This window comes from Desmodus rotundus, chromosome 2, assembly GCF_022682495.2.
Source record: "Desmodus rotundus isolate HL8 chromosome 2, HLdesRot8A.1, whole genome shotgun sequence".
NCBI classification, from domain to species: domain Eukaryota; kingdom Metazoa; phylum Chordata; class Mammalia; order Chiroptera; family Phyllostomidae; genus Desmodus; species Desmodus rotundus.
Genome location: NC_071388.1, coordinates 182,274,090 through 182,296,935, shown reverse-complemented (window position 1 = coordinate 182,296,935; position 22,846 = coordinate 182,274,090). Strand labels below are relative to the sequence as shown.

Sequence of the window (22,846 nt, the reverse complement as noted above, 5' to 3'; positions counted from 1 at the left end):
CCTCCCAATTTTTATCTACCACATATAGGTGTGGGACCACCAATTCCATGCCCCTGTGTCTCTGTGTCTCTGCCCCTCCTACCCATCTGGATGAATGTGACTTCTTTAATTCCTTGGATGCTGGACTTCCACACAGCTCAATTTTCTAATGATTCTGGGTGATAGTTTTTTGTAATTTAGTTGTAATTTTTGCTGTGGTTGTGCAAGGAGGCAAGCCATGTTTACCTACACCTCCATCTTGATTGGAAGTCCAAAATTTCTCTCTCTCTCTTTTTTCTTTTACTTTCAATTTTTAGTTGGTATTATATTCATTTTTTGTAAGTTGCCTGAAAATTCTTGTAGCTTTATAATATCTGCAGTGCATCAGACTTATTTATATATGTATGTCTGTCTTGTTTTCTCTTCCATGGCTTAGCAAAATGCACTGTTTAATGAAGGACTCAATAGATACTTGAAAAACTGAGTGGACTGTGACCAGAAGAGACCTACTACTAGATTTTACCTTTTTTCCCTTTTAAAAAACATTCTTTGAAGGGGATGACCCTGGAAAGGGTCAGCCATGATGTAGGAGAGGGCTGTATTAGCAGGACCCACATTTCAGTCCTCCCTGGTGGACCTGAGTTCCCTCAGGAGCACCTTTCCACAGGGGACATACCTCTTCTGTGTGCTTTCTCTTTTGAGGGGTGTTGGGTGTGGAAATGAATCTCTACTGGGAAGACGAGGAGCTCTGCTGGGGGCTCACTGGCTTTACATCGACTCCTCAGGGTATCCAGGGCTTTGGGTGGTTCTTCTGAGATAGGAGGTAGTTTGAAAGCCTTTGAATCCTGGAGGAAATGTAAAAACAAAACACAACCAATTCAAACCCTGTTGCCTGCAGGGGACAAGTGGCATGGAATCTTATTTTATCTCAAGCACTAAGTGTTGCTGAGTATAGCTTCAGTACCTGTGGCTGAGAAGTAAAGCTAACCAACCTGGGACCAGGTATCTGACTAGGTAGGAACTCATCTCTGCCTGTTCATCTAGCTTCTGATTCTTATGAGGTGTAAATGTGATCAATTCAAGAGTCTTTGAGAGGAAATATTGTCTTTCTTTCTCTCACAGCTAAGGAAACTAAGCCAGACTGAAATGGTATAGCTGAGATTTCTATGTATGGAGGGGGAAAAAATCTCAGCATAATGTCATTATGGAAGAAACTCAAGGAGCAGAACATTGACTATGCAACCTTTTAGGTAAGAATGAGCAGAAAAGAGGAATACACATTTTTTTTTTTTTGCTTACCTTATGCAACCTCTCTAAGCTTCAATTTCTTCCTCTTATTTTTCCTCTGGAAAATAACAGTAATCATACTACCTACCTCAAGAGAGGTAGGTAGATTGCCGTGAGGATTAAATGAACTAATGATACGTAGTTACAATAGTGTTCAGAACTAAGTTTATGTTTATGGTATTTCTTTGAGAGTAGACTCTTCTCTCATTGGAGTTTAATATCCCATCTTGCCACTAGTGGAATTTCTATCTCCACACTTCTGTAATATGAGCTAGCTAAAAAGAACCACTGTGTCTCAGAATCAGCTACAACTTAAGCCCAGTTTTTGTGTCTAAAAAACCCCCAAAATGTGTGTGTGTGTGTGTGTGTGTGTGTGTACAGAGGCAGAGACACTAGGGGCCGTACTTAGAGCCTCCTGTCTCCAATTATTCAGAAGTTGTAGAAAAATTATCCTTTTAGTTTGCAGCTTTAAAATTAAAAAAAAAATCTCATCAGAGGATGTATTTATTGATTTTACAGAGAGGAAGGGGGAGGGGGGGAGAGAGAAAGAAAGAGATGCGAGAGAGAAACATTGATTGGCTGCCTCACATATACACCCTGACCAGGGATGGAACCTGCAAACTAGGTATGTGCCCTGACTGGGAATTGAACCCACAGCCTTTTGGTGTATGGGATGATGCTCCAACCAACTGAGCCACCTGGTCAGGAGGTTTGCAGCTTTTAACATATGACCTTGGCTCTATGAAATGTATATTCGTGCTGGGTTTCAGGGAGTTCAATTTCCCAGAAGGAAAAATAAAAACGTTCCTCACTTTTTAATGTTCAAAAAGAAAAAAAAAACAATCAGAAACACACGTAGGCATCCTACATGTTTACAGTTGAATGAGGAAGGAAATTCAACCAAATATATGCAGAGTAATATTTATAATTTTGAGATAGTAAGAAAATGATTAACCAAATGCACGCACACAGGATCTTTATGTTCCTGGAGACCTTCATGCCCAGATGCCAGCTGCCCACCAACTGCCCTTTTCTGAATACTGACCTTGTGCATTTTGTGTGACAAGGTTTGCATTGAGAAATCTACATGGAAACTCAAATGATTTGTGTGAGGCATGGCTGACAAGCCAAGCATTAATTTCTTTATTCTAATTAAAAATTTACAGAGTTTTAATATAGTGGAAAATGTTGCTTTCCTCTGCTAAACCATATACATGGGTTGAGGTGAGGGACTCCTGTCTTCTGAGCCTTGTCCAGTTCTGGGCTGGCCGTGGGTGTGAGATTGAGGGCTTTCCTCAGGCCTGAAGGGGTCTGGCAGGCCATGCCTGCTGTTTACTCCTGGTCCAGAGGAACCTGAGAAGACAGATGCCCTTCTCGGGTGGTTGGAAATGTTAAGATCAGCTTAGACACAGGGAATCCGAGAAAATCCTGAACAGACTGAAAACAGCCTCCCTTGCTGGCATGAGAACAACCTGGAGTGCCCATGGCTCCTCCAGGGCCACTTCGGATGACATGAATGCCCACAGTTAAATAACATTGCTGCAGTTCCCAGTGGGACACAAGATACTTTCACCAAAACACATCATTTCCTTTCTTCCTTCCATTAGCTCTATGAGGTTGGCATTATTATCTATGTACACAGTTGAGGTTGCTAAAGCTTAGAGGGGTGAGCGACCTGCTTAAGTTCACACAGCTGCTTTGGGGCAGAGCATTATAGAGCCCCTGCTGGTTCCCACTCAGCACAGGTGCCTCCAAACTACCAAAGACCCCACAGAATTGCAAGGCAGGACCAGGCCAGAGACAGCTAAGGACATTTTTAAGGAAGATGGTGTCCTTGACTTCTGAAGGGGTTGATAAATTTGCAAAATTTACCCTAAATTTTCAAAGGTGACAGACCCTCAACTAAGCAAAAGCATTGCTGGATTTTAGATCTCCAGCATTTTCAGTTTGAAGTGGATCAATTGCTTACAAACTCAAATTCTATCTTTACTTGTTTATAGGCAACCCCCCACCCCTTAATAGAACAGAGGATTCTGTTGCCACTAGAGACTACAGTAGCATCATATGCTTTACAGTAGAATTGGGACATCTAAAATTCCTGGGACTTCACTACATTCAACATTTTGTAAATTACTACAGCTTTATTCCAGCTCCACATGGAGAGCTCAGAAGTGAGTAAGGCTAGTTCTGTTTGAGACATTCCTTTGAATCACCTCATTCCTAAATTGAGATTAATCTTTTAAATGTATGTGTGCATGGATACACACACACACACACACAACCTTTTTCGTCTTCAATTCCCCAGCTGTGTGCTTTTCTGAGTCAGTGGCAGATGCTACAGGAGGGAAAAGGCATCTTTCAGCAGGCGGCTCCTGTAACAAGTGGCTGCTTCTGCCCTTGTGGAGTTTCATATTCCCTTGTTTGTCTGTAGAAACAGGATGGGCATGAGAACTTATTAGTTGCAGGTATGGGGAGGGACAGTTGACTTTTAACTTTTATAATTTTGGGGTTAGTGGAAAGAAAGGCAAAGAGAGTGCTGAGGTGCTGAGATAGCCATGACTTTGGATGAAGCAGGTTTGGGGAGCTCTAATCTCATCATGTGGTTGGGTTCTTGCTGGCTGAGTGAGGTGATGGGGAGAATGGTAATAATAATAATAGTTGACATACTCATATATTGAGTGCTAAATATGGGACAAGAATTGTGCAAAGTATTCTACATGCATTAACTCAATTCCTATAAGTAGACTTATGGAGGTATTATCCCCATTTTGCCGATGAGGAAACTGAGCCTCAGCAGGATCAAATAACATACCAAGATCAAAGCTAGAAGAGGAGGGTAATTTGAACCTAGGCAGTCTGGTTATAAAATGTGTGTAGTTGAGTACTGGGCAAAGAAGAACTTGTCAGTCTCATCCCCACCTCCACCTGAACTTTGGCTGTTCTTTTCTACGGTGAGTGGCATGAGGAAGTAACACTCAGCCTGCCTCAGTGCTCTCCAATGAACGCTGCATGGTTAGGTTTACCCAGATTAACAAACAAGACATTTGGCTTCTTACCGCTATTTGCCTTCCTATTGGGGAAAGCGTTGCCATAGAATGTAATGTGGGATTTGTCACTCAGGAGCCAAGAATGATCAATCTGGGCATGCCCAAAGGCCCTTCTGGAGGTTTGCTGAACTTTTTCATTGTGGCTTTCCTTTGAAGCGTGCATACGATGGTGGTTATCTATTGACGTGTCCTAGGGAACAACAAATACACATTTCTGTCAATAAACTTTGTAAAGGAACGGAGCAGGTTCCTTTAACAGTCAGACCTTGTGGCTAGTCTTGTGGTTCCAAGCATGAAATCTCCCTTGTAGCTTGGAAAGAAAAACATGGTTATAATAGCAAGATCTCTAATGCTGTTTATTGCAATGAAACATTTTATTATTGATGAGAGAAAGAATGACATTTAACCAGGCCTGACATATAGTGGTTTCTTTTTTTTGAAGTGTTAAAAGACTTTTATGCAGAAGAATGTCTGTGTTTCTGTGTCAGTGAGTAGTAGCGTGCATCAGAATTTCCTAATAACACAAAGGCAAGTCCATACATTCGATCAGATGTCAAAGGAATGGGAAGTGGACTATTAGATCGCCCTTAGTTGGAGCTTCTGCTAGCTTTTTACTATATTCTGTTCACTAAGAGAAGTCAGGTTAGACTTCTGTGATATAATAGTATTTGGTGGTCAGGACTTCTTTGGGGCATTTCTTCCTAAATGGAACAGACAACAGATAAGGGGGTTGGGGAGCTAATACAGGGAAGCTTCTCCTTTCAGCTCAGAAGGAGTTGATGAAGCCCATGTTTGCATTCAAGAAGCCCTTGGGATCCTAGAGCTTTGGGTAGTGGCTAATGTGGTCATCCAGAATCAACACTGTGGACCGCAGCAACACCTTCCTGTACAGCTCCAAAAACTCCAGCTAGAGATTCACCAGATCCACAGTTCCATAGAGAAAATGAATGGAAATAGTTACAGAGGCAAGAACTCTCACCCAGCATCTTCTCAACTCTTCCTTGGTTGATATACTGTAAGAGATGATTGATAACTAAGTTCCCATCATTGTTGTGTATCCCTGCCCACATGTCCCATAGCTAGCTCACTCTCAGAGGGTCAGGGGTATGGCCCAAAGACTGGGGTGAGACCTCTAGAGAATACAAAGAAGTTCACCAATCGTGTGAGGATGGGTGACAGCCTGCCTCCATCTCTGAGAAGCTTTTGGAGAAGGAGAGGGCAGTGAGTCTCAGGAGATACACCTCCATTTGAGAGACAGAGACTATGATAAGTCAACCAGATTGATTCTGCTTGGACCACTAGAGCAGCTCCTGAGCAATGATGTCTCCATAATCATGAGACAAAAGATTGGCCCTACAGTTCTGGAGTCCCAGATGCCACAAAAGTGCATCCACGATGCTGGCCTGTTCAGATACAGAGTGGTGATATGGCCTCGGTTTGTTGCTGAAGCCAGAGCCTAAGACATTGAGGGCAATCACTTGATGAAACCTCAGCATCAGATCATTCCAGATCTTGTACCAATCATAGCTGCATGTTGGAAAGCTGTGTAAAAGCACAACTCTCTCTGGACATCAAACCACATCCAGAGTCTTGGTAGAAGATGCACAGTCTCCTGTAGGTGAAAAATATGCCTGACGATGTCCATGAGCGAAGCAGGGAAAAGCTGGGGTGCAGGAGGTAGGCAGGATGTGCAGACAGGCTGCAAGCAGGGGTATGGCCAATAGCCCACCTGCACCCACAACTCCCTCACCCTCATTCAGGTGAGACCTGGGCTACAGGACTCCATGTTTGGGAGAACTGGTCGTGCATGTCTATAGTGCAAAAAAGTAAATTAAAAAAATGAAATACTAGTATCATTGCCTTTATCCACTAGAAATGCCCCTTCCCTCTCCTTTTCCATTATGTGGCACTTCTCTTCCACCCTTTCCTGTTCTCACCAGCATATGACCTCCTTGAAAGTCAAACGAGTTCATTCAAGACAGCAGCATGCGTTATCTGTGTTGCTCTGAACCACTGTCATCTTGTACACACACAGGCTGTAGAGTTCAGAAAGAATTTTTACATTAACTCATTTCGTTCTCACAGTAACTTTGAGAGATATGTATGATAAGAGCTCCGTTTTACAGAATGGGTAATCAGGCTCAAAGTTAATTGCTTTTTGGACAGACTCACCACAACTAGTTAGATACAGGACTCAAACCGAGACTTTTCCAATACTAAGGCCAAGAGCTTCCCCACCCCCGCCCCTTAGAGACTACAGATGCCTACATGGGGCAAAGAGTCTAGGGAAGATCTGTGACTAAATAAGTTTGGAAACCCATGAGTTAAAGTGGCTACTTTACCTATAGAACTTCTCAAAAATGGCCTGTATTCAATGGCCCGTGTGCCGTGACTCTCCACGAGGGAAACACAGTAGGCAGCATTTCCCAAATGTGTTTGGCTGTGATCCCTATCCCCCTTTTCATGAAGTATCTGGCAACGCTCTACAGGTGACACTTTGGGAAACAATGGTCAATAGGCTCAGAGTACTCTTTTCTCCTCTGGAGGACCCCAAGAAATGGTGAAGGAAGGGAGCATCCCCTCTGGAGTGAAGAAGAACAATGACAGAGGGGAGCCCATTAGAAATGGTATCTCTGCTTGGGTTTCATCTTCCTGCCAGGGCTGCTTCCTGAGTGGCCGCAAGTGAGTCCCCTGATTGCTGTGGTTCTTGGCTATAGAGCCCTGGTCCACGTGTTTACCAGCCCCAGCTTCCCGTTCATCCAGGCTCTGCTGACATGCAAAGGTGAACAGTGGGTCAGCTTCAGACATGGTTCTGTTAGCTGCCTCTCTTCTGACTTTTCTGAGCAAAAGTGTTGACCAAGGCCCTTTTTCCTCTTCCCTCCTTATATCTGCTAGTGCCTCCACAGAAGTGGCAGCCAGGCCAGAAAAACAGAACAGCCCTTCCCAGGAGGCTCAGGGTTGAGTCATCTTTCCTTGGACTCAGTTTTCTCATCTGTAAAATGGGGATACTGATTTCTTGCCCTCCCTTCTTTGCAGAGTTGTATGGAACTCAAATTAGATAATGAATGTGACAGCTGTTTGTAAACTGTGAGGGACTAGTAGATAAAAGTTGTGATCATGGAGGAGTGACCTGAAGCCCTCCTCTGTCATCACTGAGATGCTGGGTCTGAAGCCCTCGATTTTCTGGCTGTCTGCTGGCTGTCTGCTGGTTGTACTTATGGAAAAACCTCTGCTGAAGAGCACTGTGGTGGGATGGCTGCTTAACTCCCTGAACTTACCCTGTCCATACAACCCTCGGGAAGAATCTGAGTCAACAGATGACTCCAGCATACTTAATGAATCTTTCATCGATGGTTTAAAGGGTCCTGCAGCTATTTTCATCACTTACTAAAGGTAGATTTATTGCTGAAACAGTCTGGCAAACCTTCTTTGTATGGAGCTGGTTTCTCAACACCTCCACGCTCAGTGTGCAGCTCAGTGGAACAATGTGGGGTTGTCTTTCAACCAGGGGCTCTGGAAGCCTTCAAGGTCTCTTGTCTGTTGGAGCGCTGGACTTCTGGAGGCTCTCAGCCAGACTCACTTTCTCTCTATCCTCCCCAGCCTTCGTCCTTCCCTTCCTTGGTGTCATTCCCATCCTTGGTGTCATTGGGTACAGAGCCAAATGCCTACTTGTGGGGCTACTCCCTCCCTCCAGCTCTCCTTCCTCTGCCCATTGGCTTCTAAGGCTATTTTTTGGCTGAGCTGATGCTGAGAGTGTTGCTGGAACAGATGTGGACTTGGGCTCAGGTTCAGAGGGATCTTCTCAGGTTTCAGTGGCCCAGGGAAGCCTGAGGAGCCCCGGAGACCCCTTAATCTGAGGAAGCCCTGGGCCACATTAGGCCTGCCTCCAAGAAGACCTGAACTCCTTACAGCACAGGTGGCAAACACAAGGCCTGCAGGTCGAATCTGGCCTTCCACCTTATTTTATCCAGCCTGGCACCGTGTTTCTACCCTGCGGCAGCACCAAGCTCTCGCGTAACTGTTAAGGAGTAGTTACATTTATACAGTCCTAACATTACATTCAGCCCTTTGAAGTCAACCTTGAGGCTGATGTGGCCCCCATTGAAAATGAGTTTGACACCCTTGCCTTACAGGGAATGGCCTGCAAGACCTTGTGTGTTCCACAATGATCCTTTGGGGTTAAGCCAGACTTCAAGTCCATCCTTCCTGGTCAGATTCACTGGTCAGATTTACTTCCTCTACCCAAATTCTGAGGGTAGAGGAAGTAAAACTTTGGCTAAATGGTTACACTCTTACAGCAGACTAAGTTGCTGGAGGGGGCGTTGTGAGTCCAGGGATATGGAGAAGCATGCTTCACTTTGGCTGTATCCCAGGTGATTTTGATTATGTAACTCAATCTATGCAATCTTTGATTATATAACTCAACCAAGATTCTTCTCAGTAAGCATCAGCTCTGGCTCATTAGTTTATGCTTAATAAAAACAGATCTGCAAGCAAACTATTAGAAGTTTCAGTTGGTAAAAGGAGATTGCAAAACTTGATCTCTCTATAGTTCAAATATGGATTCAGATTACCCAAATAATGTGAACTGTGGTAGCAATTTAGAACTCTTAGAAAGCTTGCTTTTTTTCTTTTTTAACCTCTGTCCTCTCCTGTGGTTTTTCACAACAATCCAGAGGTGGTGGAAGGCAACTACTGTTACTCCCATTGTGTAGATGAACAAACTAAGGATGCAGGGAGTATAAGTGACTTGGCCAACATCACATTGTTGAGGGATCTGGGATTTGCAGCCAGGACTTTTGCTACTTTTCTAAATAGAGAGTCTGGCAAAGACAGGGGGGCCAAGGGGAGATGAAGTTAAAACCAGTAAAACCATCAGTTCGGCAACTACTGTTACTCCCATTGTGTAGATGAACAAACTAAGGATGCAGGGAGTATAAGTGACTTGGCCAACATCACATTGTTGAGGGATCTGGGATTTGCAGCCAGGACTTTTGCTACTTTTCTAAATAGAGAGTCTGGCAAAGACAGGGAGGCCAAGGGGAGATGAAGTTAAAACCAGTAAAACCATCAGTTCAGAGTTCAAGTTATACACTTTGAACTGTTCTTATTTCTTAAAAAGTTGACATTGGTCTAGTGATTGTGGGCAATTGGGCATGGCATTCAGTTAGTAATTATGCTTTAAAAAATACAAGCTAGGGAGGTCTAGAGCTAACATTTCCTGAGCACTTACTATGTGCCAGATGCTACATTACCCCTTTTAACTCTCATTTCTAATCTTGTGAGGTAAAGGTAGAAGTGGTCATCTCCATTTTATAAATGAGGAAAACTGAGGCCCAGAGAGGGCACATGCCTTGGAATCTGGTGCTAATGGCCACATGTTCAATTACTTATGTTTTGTTGCCTCTTTGTTTTCTGCCTGATCGTGATAGCTCCTTGGAAGATGGCATCGATTAGGGCAGTCACTTGATCTCTTAGGTGTACAGTGGCGAACCACCCCCAAAATCGAAATGTTGCCGTCCACTGTCCAGCTGCTTTAGATCCCAAAGCATCAACGTCTAAGAATATGAACCGAAGACAGTACGAATTTTACAGAAAGAAGAACTAAGGCAATGGCAAGGTGGGGTGCCATCTGGGGGAAAGCAGAGGGTCCAAACACAGTAGCATTTCCTGGGTGACTTTACCACTCCCACAGCATGGGTGGTCCCAAAACTAGATCCCTTCAGGGCCCCCGAATCAACTGGCCTCACGGATATTGACCCATATTAACAAAGTGTGTAGAGACTGATGTATAGATGCGGGTATTAGTTTACAAAGAGAAATACAATTGGTTGGCCAGCATAGTTCCTGTAGATGAATTACATTGGTATCAGGTTATGACCAAATTCCCTGGTACTGTAGTCAAGACTCAAGGGAGGTGTACCGCAGGAATATTTAATGGCACCAGTCTCTCCACTCATTTGATAGACTAGATGGATCCTCTACTTAGCCAGACCAGATCCTTTTCTAAGGACAGGGCTTGGTTAGGTACTACCATTGTTTCCAGAAATTTTCTTTTTAATTTCAGAAAAACTAACTTTATGTTAGTTTCTTGTTCTTTCCTTCTCTTTTCTCAAAAACTCTGGTACTAGCCAAGGTCCTATTCTTTGTCCATTATTGCTACCCAGTTATCTTTTCCCATCTTCTAATTTAGCAAAGGCAACTTCTGGCTCTTTTAATGCTTCAAGGTCTCAAGAATAATATTGACAAGTAAAATCTCCATAGTACTGAACAGCTTACAGACAGCTCACAACAATTTTCTGTGTAGTAATGAGGTAGGTCTTATTATGTTTACTACAGAGATAAGCAAACAGAAGCTCAAAGAGGTTAAGTGACTTGCTCAAAATACACATCTAGTAAGAGAGAGAATAGCCATTGAAATTAAGATTTCTGACTCCAAAACCTGTATTTTTTGTTATGATATTGCACAAAACCATCAGGTTAAAGAATGTTGGAGTGGAACAACATAAATCATCTAAAATCTAGAGTCTAGACCTGCACTGTCCAATATAGCAGCCATTAGTTTCATGTGGCTATTTGGATATCAATCAAAAGTAAATAAAATAAAAACAACTCAGTCTCTCAGTTGCACTACCTGCATTTCAAGTGCTCAGCAGCCACATGCAGTCAATGACTAGTACATTGGACAACACACACAGAACATTCCATTGCAGAAAGTACTATTGGACAGTACTGGTCTAGACTAACATCCTCATTTTACAGATGAGGAAAGTGAAACCCAGAATCCCTAGACCTTATTTTGGGAAACTCCATTTTAAGGCATTAAAAATCTAAATATTTGAGATCCAGTCATAAAATCAACATGTACCTTATTCAAAAGGTTTTTCTTATTGAGTCAAAAATGGAAGGAAGACGGCAGGAGATGGTATTTTGGGGGTACACCTGAAAGATCCTGTTGTGGCCTCTGGTTCTTTGGTACATTAAAGTGACTTTCTTGGAGCAACACTGAATCTTTGGTGTATCCTGAAGAGTAGGTCAGGAGTTACTGGTAGAAATAATGGTCACCAGTGTTGAGGTCTTACAGGTAACACCAGTCTTGGCTTTGAATATTGCCCATTAAGGAAGACAATTAGATATGAGGGATTAAAAAAATCAGGTGGAACCCATAAAGGGTCCTTTTGCTCAGTGTGTCGGGCACTTCTGATCCTGTGCCACATGTGAGATTCTTCCCAAGAATTCTTCCCAAGAACTGGGTCTCTCTGGTAGAAGAAACATTGTGCTTCTTTGGGGTTCGAGAAGAGGCTCCTTCCGCCTCAGGAGGAGAATACAAAGTTTTCTCCTAGATGTATCCTGCTTGCTTCTGGAGGCTTCTTGATTCTCAATCCAGATATTCTCAATTCAATAAATATCAAGCATTTGTTGAGGGCTTACCCATGGGCCTACCCCTTTGCTAGGCAGCGGGGTAGACACAGAAGAACCAGCCATGGGCCATTTTTAAAGGCACTAGCAGTTTGTTGGAGAGACTAAGCTCTCTTGTGCTCAACTGTGCAGCCTCAACTGTCAGTGTGATGTAAGGTCGGAAAATGAGGAGCTCAGTGTTGATTGAAGTTGTCAGAGAAGCCTTTGCTGAAGACATGGGCCTGAAGGGTGGGGAGGATTTATCATAGGGGTGAGAAGATGGGACCAGAGAACATGTTAATACCACAAAGGTGGTGAGCTCTGAGATGTGAGGGGAGGCAGGGCACAGACCATTGGGCCAGTGGTCTCATACCACAGTATAGCTCTTGTCTTCCAGTGTGAGGGTTTCACCCTCAAGAGGGGCTTTGGTGAGGAACTATGGGAAGGGGCCCAAGAATGGATGTTTTCTTAAACTGCTCCTGGTAGCCATATAACTTCCATAGAGACAGGGTCTGAGATATTTTTTGATGTGAAGAAGCCTTCTTATTGAAGATGTTGGGCCGAGGCTGTGGAGCGGTGGCCTGCTCTGCCCTCTGCCCACCCAATGATAAACATACCTTTGGTTAAGAGGCTCTTTCTAACTAGTGTTAAATAAATGGAACTTCCAGTAACTGTGGGCCTGCCATGAAAGTAAAACCAATTGCTGCTCAAGTCCACTTTTCTCATTTTTTTCAAGTCATCACTTATTGGGGAGAGAGTTTTCTCTCCTTTCCCAAGATAAACCTCCCAAGCAAGAAGAAAGTCAGTTTTCCTCCAGTCCTGTCTGTTTGTTGGTGCTGAAGAAATGGCAAACAGCCAAGTGGGCACTGGCAAATCCTACTGCTCACCCCTCTCATACTAATAGGTTTGCCAAATAAAATATGAGATGTCCAGTTAAAACTGAATTTCAGATAAACAATGAATACTTTTTAGTAGAAATATGTACAAATATTGCAAGTTTATCTCTCTGTGTGTATGTGTGTGAGTGTGTGTGTGTGCACTGAATCAAACAACCCTCCCTAATCCCCAACCATTTCCTGTTTTCATTTTTAGCCCTTTATTTACAGAGTGCTTTTGGGGTCTCTGTTTAGCAGAAGGATGTCCATCTTACCACTAAGTGGATTGTGCTGGACAGCCGCCATCTTTAAAAGGAGGAGGCCTAACATTTCTACTTTCTGGAGGATCTGAGATCACTCAGAAGGGGAACTAAGGAATGTTGAGAGGAATGTCGAGCCAGGGGTGTGGGGAAGATCTGGTTTCTGGTCCCAGCTCTGCTTTTGGCTATATAACCTTGGACAAATTACTTTGCCCCCCTGGGCCTCCTTTTCCTTACCTTGTAAAACACAGGGATTGAACTGAGGTATCTGAAGTCTCGGAGTGGGGAAGGTTGGGAAGAAAGTTCTATTGGGGATGTGGAGTGTAAAGCTGCTGAGAGAAGCTAGAGTGAAGGCAAGACTTTCCTTCCTCCCCACATTTATGTTCCTCTGCAAATAAGAATAGTGAAAGGTATGAGAGTGGCTTGCACACCACTGAGTTTGAGTACCTTTGTTTTAACACAAAATTGGACCCAAAATTCTGGTGTTTAAGCCTTGATGGAAAACACTCTCTCACACCAGAATGTGAGGCGGGGCAGCTCAGGGTGCACCTCCTTCCACTTCCCCACTGACCTGCACATTGGAGCCTATACATGGTGTCGGGGGCCATGTCCACAGGAAACCTCAGAGGGCTTGGCTCTCTGGTTGGCTTCAGAAGTAGAAGTACGGTTGCCAGGCTCTGTTCTGCTCCCTCTGTGGGAACACTAGTCAGGAGACAGTGTGGCTGCTGAGCCCTGAGCCTCCCATTGATATAGGCTGGTTAGCACAATACTCATCAGTAATCCAGGAGACTCCTGGAAGGTGCTGGAAGGCACCAAAAACAGATGCCTCAGCCAACAGACATAAACCAAGATCCCACAGAGAAAAGCTCTAAAAGGCCCCTGCAGATTTGCAGTTGGAAGGAGAAGGAAAAATGAGAAATACCAGACCCCACCTTGAGATAGAGCATCAGAAAAGGATAAAGAGCCTCAAAAGAAAACATATTACTTAGTTTAGCCTGTGGAAATCATTTGAGTGGCCCTGGGCAGCAATGGGAAAGCCAGCTTGACAAATCAGCATCATCATTTAATGTTTGTAATATGAATAATGGGACAGAAAAACTATGTCCATGTTCACGGGGAGCCTGGCGTTTTAAAAATATCTGGCCCTGCTGACTTTCATTTCATCCCGGGAGAATTTTCTGGGAACCTACCTGCCAAATTCAGTCCCACTATGCAAGACATCATGGGGAGCAAATGTGAATAGTAACATCTTATACTTGGCTAGGGATTTATATTATACAAAGAACTTTCACCTCATTATAATCCTTTAAGGTGGACGAGTTAATATTATAACCACTTGAGTGATGCAGAAACTCTCTAAGGATGATCAGTTAAGCACAAGAATAGCAAACATGTTATACTTATGTTGACATCCCTTCCCATTCCCCTTGTCCATGGCCAACACCACCGATTAATTATGGCATTCTTTTTTAAAAATATGTTTTATTGATTATGCTATTACAGTTGTCCCATTTTTTTTCTCCCCTTTATTCCCCTCCACCCTGTATGCCCCTCCCACCATCTTTCCCCCACCTTAGTTCATGTCCATGGGTCATATATATAAGTTCTTTGGCTTCTCCATTTCCTATACTCTTCTTAACCTCCCCTGTCTATTTTGTACCTACCATTTATGCTTCTTATTCCCTGTACCTTTATCCCCTTTTCCCCCCTCCCCCTCCCTACTGATGACCCTCCATGTGATCTCTGTTTCTGTGAATCTGTTCCTTTTCTAGTTGTTTGCTTAGTTTGTTTTTGTTTTTTAGGTTCGGTTGTTGATAGTTTTGAGTTTGTTGTCATTTCACTGTTCGTATTTTTGATCTTCTTCTTTTTCTTAGATAATTATGGCATTCTTGACTGGTGAACTGATTCTGATCTCAGAATCCTTCTAAGATTTTTTAAAAAATGAGGCATAATTTATACACAATAACATGCACAAAGCTTAAATGTTCAGCTTAATAAAATCTGACAATTGTATACACCTTTGTAACCACCATATACAACAAAATAGAGAACATTGTCATCAGCCCAGAAAGTTCTCTCATGCCACTTTGTGGTCAATGTTGTCCCACCCACCAGATAATTACTATTCTCAGGTTAGATCAGTAAGTCACTGGCCTAAGTTTCCTTGCCATATCCTGCCAGATTTTACCAAGGAAGATTTATGGTTAAAAAAAGAAAGAAAAATATCATGAAAATATAAAACCTGCTTGATGGAGGAGAGGAGGTTCGGGTCGTTGTTCTGCTGAGTAAAGCTGTGGTTTGCTTCCATTCTGATGTAGTTAGGACGTGGAAATGCCACAGAAGAGCAGCCCACAGCTATAGCTGAGATTCAGGACAACCAGAGAGACTCTCCAGATAAAGAGAGGGCTGGGAAGCCAAGTCCGTAAGGTGAGGGAGAATACTTCTGCTGGGAGAGAGGACATTCATTCATTCATTCCTCAAAGACCTACAATGCACCAAACTCTATGCCAAGCACTGGAGAAAAAGGGGATGAATAAGACAGATTGACAATTCATGAACAAGACAAACTGATGTTTCAGAAATAAAGTGAATAACACATGAAAGCATGGATTATTCTATTGGCTTTACGCCCTAGGGATTTGTAAATTAAACGAGTACTTGGAATCCAAACAGAGCATTGACTGGTCCTTGATGTCTGGACAGTTTATGTGGCAGGTACTTCAAGTGCAAAAAGAGCCTGAAAAATTCAGCCCCGCATACATTTTGAGGCTTTTTCCAGAGAACAAGAAAGAACGAATTGTAGGGAGAGCCATGGAAGCAAAATGACTTAGTTCTCTCATTCACTCCGTTTTTTCCTTTGGTCACACAATGACTATTTATTGAACACCTTTTATGTGCCAAGCACTGTATTAAGCCCTGGAATTATGGTGCTGTTAGATTCAAGGTCTTTTTTGAACTGGCACTTAGTTTTTTTTTCTGTAAATCTTTGCTTCAAATGACTTTTCTGTGAATGCAGCAAAACTAAGTCAGCTGTAAGATGTGGTGGCCCCTGTTTAGAAGGCATGATACACTGTTTGATCTGGACATTAATGTCTCATGAATGGGTATTTCTGAAGCACCAGTGTGGTTCTGGAGCTTTACTGGCTGGCTTGCTCCATGGTGTAGAGAGCTGCCAAAAAGAGTTAGAGAATTCTTTATCCTGGAATTTGGGGTATTATTTTTGCTTAGATTTTGAAAGCTAATCTTGACCTCTGTATTAGTTTCCTATTGCTGCTATAACATTGCCACATGCTTAGTGACTTTAAACAATACAAATTTGTTATCTTGTAGTTCTGGAGGTCAGAGTTTGAAATGGGTCTCCCTGGGCTAAAATGAGGGTGTTGACAGGACTGTGTTCTTTCTGGAGGCTCTAGGGAAGAATCTGGTCCTTTGCTTTTTCCAGTTTCTAGAGGCTGCGTGCATTCCTTGGCTTGTGACCCCGTTCTCCATCTTCAAAGTCAGCAGCTTTGAGCTGAGTCCTCCTTATCCTGCCATCTCTCTGGCTCTCCCTTTTGAGTCCCTCTATTTATAAAAATCTTTGTGATTATACTGGGCTTTCCCAGATAATCCAGGATAGTCTCCCTGTTTTAAGACCTGATTAGCACCCTTAATTTCCCTTTGCCATTTAACCTAGTATATACATAGGTTCTAGGGATTAGGGCATAGATATCTTGGTTGGGGGGTATTATTCTGCCTACCACAGCTTCTTTAAGTTTTTTCTAGTCTTCTGGTTTCTCTTAGTAGGTTTCCAAAGTACACCTGTGAAGTTGGTTGATAAATCTCACTGGATGACTAAACACTGAGAGAAGCCCAAGGCCTGCTCAGGGTGACCATGAAGACCAGTCAGGGTTAAATCTATTCACTCATTTGCAATGTGTAGAATAATCTGTTAAGTAGGAAAAAAGCAAGATAGAAGATAGAATGTATAGTACAACTACACTCTCATAAAAGTTTATTGTATAGATACATAAGCATAGTGGAAATATTGGAAGATAATACATTAAGATTTTAATAACAGTGGTATCAGGGTGTTGGGCATAAGATTACAGATCGTTTTTTTCTTCTTTTTTGTATGAAATAAAAATTTTCAGTAATATAGTTAGAGGATATTTATAAGTTGAAAGTATGTTAAATTATTCTATTGCATTCACTATCTTCTCATACATATTTTCCCATTACTTCCCCAACATTATCTTCGACAACTAACCACCCACCCAAAAGTTACTCTAAAACATAAAAGGAGACAGAAGGGAGCTGGAAAGGGAGTTTGTGGAACAGGGAAATAAACAACAGCAGGAGACTGGCTGCGGATGGTTTCAGACTGCTCAGGCCTGCCTTGGCTTTGCCAATCATCTGCAGCTCTGGTTTCTTCTAAAATGAATAATTAGTATGTGTGGATGGCCTCTTATCCACACTCAGCCAAGAATGCTTCCTTAAATGAGGGACTTGCTCCTGCTGGCCACCTTTCTGGTACCTCTGTATGCAGAAGGGTAAAAAGGACCCCCATGCACCTGTCCCCACCTCCAAGCTTGCTGTTATGTCCACCCCACCCTGGTGCTGGCAGGCAAGGGTTTCCAGAGGATGGAAGGACCTGGCGCAGGCTGTGCTCCCACCCAGCAGATATGGGGTGGCAGGGTGCCAGAGTCCCCAGGAAGCCCAGAAAGGCTCAGACAGCCAGCTGCCACCTTGCCCCAGAGGGTGGCCAGCCTTTGTGTGTAGGAGTGGACAGAGGAGTGAAGAGAGAGCTCCAGAAATCCCAGGACTGGTCCTCAAGGTCTTTCACAATTTGACCACACCCACTTCTACTGGTACCTTTCCAGCTAAAAGCTACAGCTATCTAATTACCCTGACTTTCCTCTGCTTGCTTTCCCCTCTAGGCCTTCACTCACCTATGCCGAGAAGGTATCTCTCTACTTATTTTTTCCACAAGACTCAGCTCAAATTCTGCCTCCTCCAAGACACCACTCTAGATTTTCCTAGTAAGAAGCAAGCACAATCTCTACCTTCTTTTTACTTTGACAGTATATTAATAAACTATAGTCTAGTTCCTCTCATAGGCCACCTTGTATCAAGTACTATGGGGGCACAAGACTGCCTCCTTGACCACATTGTCCACCCCTGCTGAGTGTAGGTTATGGCCTCCCCCTGCCACACCCTGCCAGCTAATACATTCATTCAACAACCATTGGTTGAGCATCTGCCATGTGCCAGGCTTTGGTCTAGGCTTGACTAGTTAATAATGACTCAGGATGTTAGCTCATTTGAATGGAAATCCCCAAAATGTCTGTACTTGCCTGCCAACCAATGTGCCTCAAGCTGCCCACTCCAGTCAGAAGTCCTTCCCTCAGGAGGAGTGCAGTTGGTGTCTCCTGCCCCTCAGTCGAGCTTGCTGGAATCAGCATGCTCTCAAAGGCCAAGCCTTAGAACAGAGGGCAACTATTCAGTGTTGTTGCACCTGTGTAGTTGTGACTCGAGCCAGCCTTGGAGCCGCCAGGCGAGTGCAATGGGAGTAGAGTGGGGATAGGGTGGGAGGGGAGAGATGTGTGGCCACTTGCAGCTGTGCCTGGAAAAGGTTATCCAACACCAGCCTGACTTTAATCAGTCTTGCACAAACACCACCACCCTCAGCCATTCCTTTCCTCTGCAGGTTTAATTTCTGAGATTCTGTGCAAATGATACTATCTTTCCCATATGTCTTTGGTGACCTAGTGTTCCTGGATAGCAGGCCATTAAGAAGAGGATTATGAAGTGGTCTGAATTTTCCCATAGTTGCAATGTTGTAACAAGGCTTGATTCCTGACTCTTTTACATCAAAGATTTGACCAGCCATCTGTCACAAAAGCAAAGGTGCAACAACTATAATTGAAAAAAGCAAAAATTAAGCTACAGTTCCTTTAAGAATTCAGTCTGCTTGGGTTTAAATGCTGGCTCCATCATTTACTAATTATTTGCCTTTGGGGTAATTACTTGCCTCAGTTTCTTTATCTATCAAATGAGCGTGGTAAAAGAATATACCCTATGTATAAAAAGATGAAGCTGGACCCCTACCTCACCACCATATAAAAAATTAACTCAAAATGGATTAAAGCTACAACTATAAAACTCTTAAAAGAAAACATCGAGGAAAAACTTCATGACATTGGATTTGGCAATGGTTTCTTGAATATGACACCAAAAGAACAGGCAATAAAATAAAAAATAGATCAATTGGACTTCATGAAAATTTAAAACTTTTGTTTATCAAGGGACACTATCAATAGAGTAAAAAGGCAATCTACAGAATGGGAGAACTATTTATACATCATATATCTGATAACGGATTACTGTATTTTTCCGACTATGAGATGCACTGGACCATAAGACGTACCTAGGTTTTAGAGGAGGAAAATAGGAAAAAAATTTTTTTTTAATTTTTATTGTTATTCAGTTACAATTGTCTGCCTTTTCTCCCCATCCCTCCACCCCGCCCCAGCCAAAACCACCTCCCACCCCTGCCTCCACCCTCCCCCTTGATTTTGTCCATGTGTCCTTTATAGTAGTTCCTGTAATCCCCTCTCCCCCCTGTCCCCTCCCCACTCCCCTCTGGCTATTGTTAGATTGTTCTTAACTTCAATGTCTCTGGTTATATTTTGTTTGCTTTTTTCTTTTGTTGATTATGTTCCAGTTAAAGGTGAGATCATATGGTATTTGTCCCTCACCGCCTGGCTTATTTCACTTAGCATAACACTCTCCAGTTCCAGGAAAAAAAATTTTGAAGCAAAAAATATGGCCCTGCTTCTGCCTCCTGTGACCCCACTCCACCACCGCCCCCCACCCCCCCCCACCCCAGTGAGCCAGGTAAGCTACATTCAGACTATAAGAAGCACCCCCATTTTCCTCCCAAATCTGGGGGGGAAGTGTGTTTATAATCCAAAAAATACGGTAATATCCAGAATATATAAAGGATTCCTACAACTCAAAAACAAACAATCTGATTTAAAAGGTGAGCAAAGGACTTGAATAGACAATTCTCCAAAGAAGATATATATAAATGGCAAATAAGTCCATGAAAAGATGCTCCATGTTACTTATCATTAGGGAAATGCGAATCAAAACCACACTGAGATACCATCTCACACCCATTAAGATAGCTACTATTTTAAAAAAAACACAAAAAACAAGTGTTGGTAAGGATGTGGAGAAAGGGAACCTATGTGCACTACTGGGATTGTAAATCAGTGCAGCCACTATGGAAAACAGCATAGTGGCTCCTCAAATAAATTAAAAATAGAACTACCATATCATCCAACAACTGCACTTCTAGGTACATACTCAAAAGAATTGAAAGCAGACACACGAACAAATCTGTAACCTATGACTATAGCAGCATTAGTCACATAGCCAAACTGTGGAAGCAATCTCAATGTGCATCCACTGATGAATGGATGAACAAAACAGGGCATAAACATATTATTATTCAGCTTTCAAAAGAAAGGAAATATTGATACATGTTACAATGAGAATGAACCTTGAAGATACTATGCTGAATGTAATAAGCAAGACACAAAACACTAAAAGGATAACTACTATATGACTCCACTCATAAGAGCTACTTCGAGTAGTCAAATTCATAGAGGCAAAAAGTAGAATAATGGCTGGTGGCTGGTGGAGGGGGAAACACAGGGAGTTAATGTTGAATGGTTACAGAGTTTTAGCTTTACAAGATGAAAAAGTTCTGAGGATGTATGGTGGTAATAGTTGTACAACAATGTAAATGTACTTACTATCACTGAACTATATACTTAAAATGATTAAAATAGTAAATTTTATGTTATATTTCACAATAATAAAATGACATAAAACCTAGAAAGTAGGAGTCCACTGGATCACATACATGATTTACTATGAACATGTTACATATAACCCAGATTGACTTTAATGATAATCTGAATTATTTTCCTAGAATTGTAAAGGGTTTAAAATGTTATTAAAGCAGGTGAGATGCTTCTTTTCTCTGGAGCTGTGGAATCTCCAACAGGCCCTCTAGGGGTTAAGAGTGGGGCTTGGAATCTGTTTTCTGGGTTCCAATCCTATCCTCACAAATTAGAGGTGTAACTTGGGGAAAATTAATTAACTTGAAGACCCAGTTTTTCATCCCACAAAATGCAGGTAATGTTAGCACCCACCTCTTAGGCTTGTGTAGATTGAGGTTATAGAGACAAAATGCCTGGCATACCCTGAGCACTCAGTAAGTGTTAGCTGTATTGACAATACCTTTGACTTCACTGTCATAGTTGATGCATGAGTCTTTCTTGATCTTTGGTATTTCTAGGATTGTTAAAGGCTCCAAGGACAACCGCTCGGTTCCTGCTCAAATGAAGGATTCCGGGCAAAAGGAGTGCCAGCAAGTCATTCTTTCTCCCCTTCGTTGCTCTGGGGCTTACTTGATACTTTGCTGATGGGCATTAGGGCACTGATCACTTCTTAGGGACACTGTCAAACAAGTCTTAAGTTTTTTAAAAAAATTTAATCTTTATTGTATTGTTTTTCCATCACCATTTAGTCCCCTTATGCCCCCCTGGCCCCCAGCAAACACCACACTGTTGTCCATGTCCATGAGTCCTTTTTCCTTTTTGCTCAGTCCCTCCTCCCCTTAACCTCCCCCCACCCCACCCCAACCACTAGCTGTCATCTGCTTTCCATCTATGAGTCTGTCTCTGTTTTGCTTGTTAGTATATTTTGTTCATTAGATTCCACATGTGAGTGAAATCATACGGTATTTTTCTTTATCTGACTGGCTTATTTCGCTTAGCATAATGTTCTCCAGGTCCATCCATACTATTACAAAGGGTAAAATTGTCTTCTTTTTTTTATAACCAAGTGGTATTCCATTGTGTAAAAGTTGTTTTATCCACTCATCTACTGACAGACACTTGGGCTGCTTCTATATCTTGGTGATTGTAAATAATGCTGCAATTAACATAGAGGTGCTTATGTCCTTTCAAGTTAGTGTTTTGGGTTCCTACAGATAGATTCCAGAAGTGGGATTGCTGGGTCAAAAGGCAGATCTATTTTTAATTTTTTGATGTCTCACCACACTGCTTTCCACAGTGGCTGCATCAACTTGCATTCCTACCAACAGTGCAAAAGGGTTCCCCTTTCTCCACATCCTCACCAGCACTTCTTTGTTGATTTATTGATAATAGCCATTCTGACAGGTGTGAGATGGTATCTCATTGTGGTTTTAATTTGTATTTCTCTGATGATTAGTAGTGATGTTGAGCATTTTTTAATATGTCTTTTGGCCTTCTGTATCTTCTCTTTGGAGAAGTGTCTATTCAGATCCTTTGTCCATTTTTTAATTGGGTTGTTTGTTTTTTTGGTATTGAGTTTTGTAAGTACTTTATAAATTTTGGATATTAACCCCTTATCAGATATATCAGTGAATATGTTTTCCCATTCTGTGGGTTGTCTTTTTATTTTGTTGATGATTTCCTTTGCTGTGCAAAAACTTTTTAGTTCGATACAGTCCCATTTGTTTATTTTTTCTTTTGTTTCCATTGCTTGGGGATATATATCCAATAAAAAATTTCTATGAGTAATATCTGAGATTTTGCTGCCTATGTTTTCTTCTAGGATTTTTATGGTTTTGGGTCTAACGTTTAAGGCTTTGACCCATTTTGAATTTATTCCAGTCTGCGGTGTAAGAAGGTGGTCTCATTTCATTTTTCTGCATGGGTCTGTCCAACTTGCCCAATGCCATTCATTGAGCAGCAAGTTACTGATCAGGACTTGCAAAGGCATCTTTGTTCTGATTTTTGGCTGAAAGGATAACTTATTATTCTTCCTACTTTTCTCTATTTTTCTATTTTGCATGATGAGCCATTATATTTAGGATGGAAAGCTAAACTCTATTAAGAAAATATAGTTTTCATAATATTACTTGGTAAAATAGTAGCCTGCAGGTACCTTCACGGGTGGG

At 42.3% G+C, this 22,846-nt stretch overlaps 1 protein-coding gene and 1 pseudogene across 1 annotated transcript in view; both read right to left on the bottom strand.

Moving 5' to 3' along the window:
* KIAA2012 (KIAA2012 ortholog) overlaps positions 1-22,846 on the bottom strand; it is a 112,002-nt gene that overhangs the window by 82,187 nt on the left and 6,969 nt on the right. Inside the window, exons 3-5 of the mRNA XM_053918945.1 lie at positions 4,323-4,503; positions 3,549-3,691; positions 656-824 (exon numbers count right to left, since the gene is read on the bottom strand). Of these exons, the coding sequence (XP_053774920.1) occupies positions 656-824; positions 3,549-3,691; positions 4,323-4,503 (493 nt within the window). The remainder of the gene's footprint in view (positions 1-655; positions 825-3,548; positions 3,692-4,322; positions 4,504-22,846) is intronic.
* Positions 5,080-6,069, bottom strand: LOC128780271 (mesoderm-specific transcript homolog protein pseudogene; annotated as a pseudogene).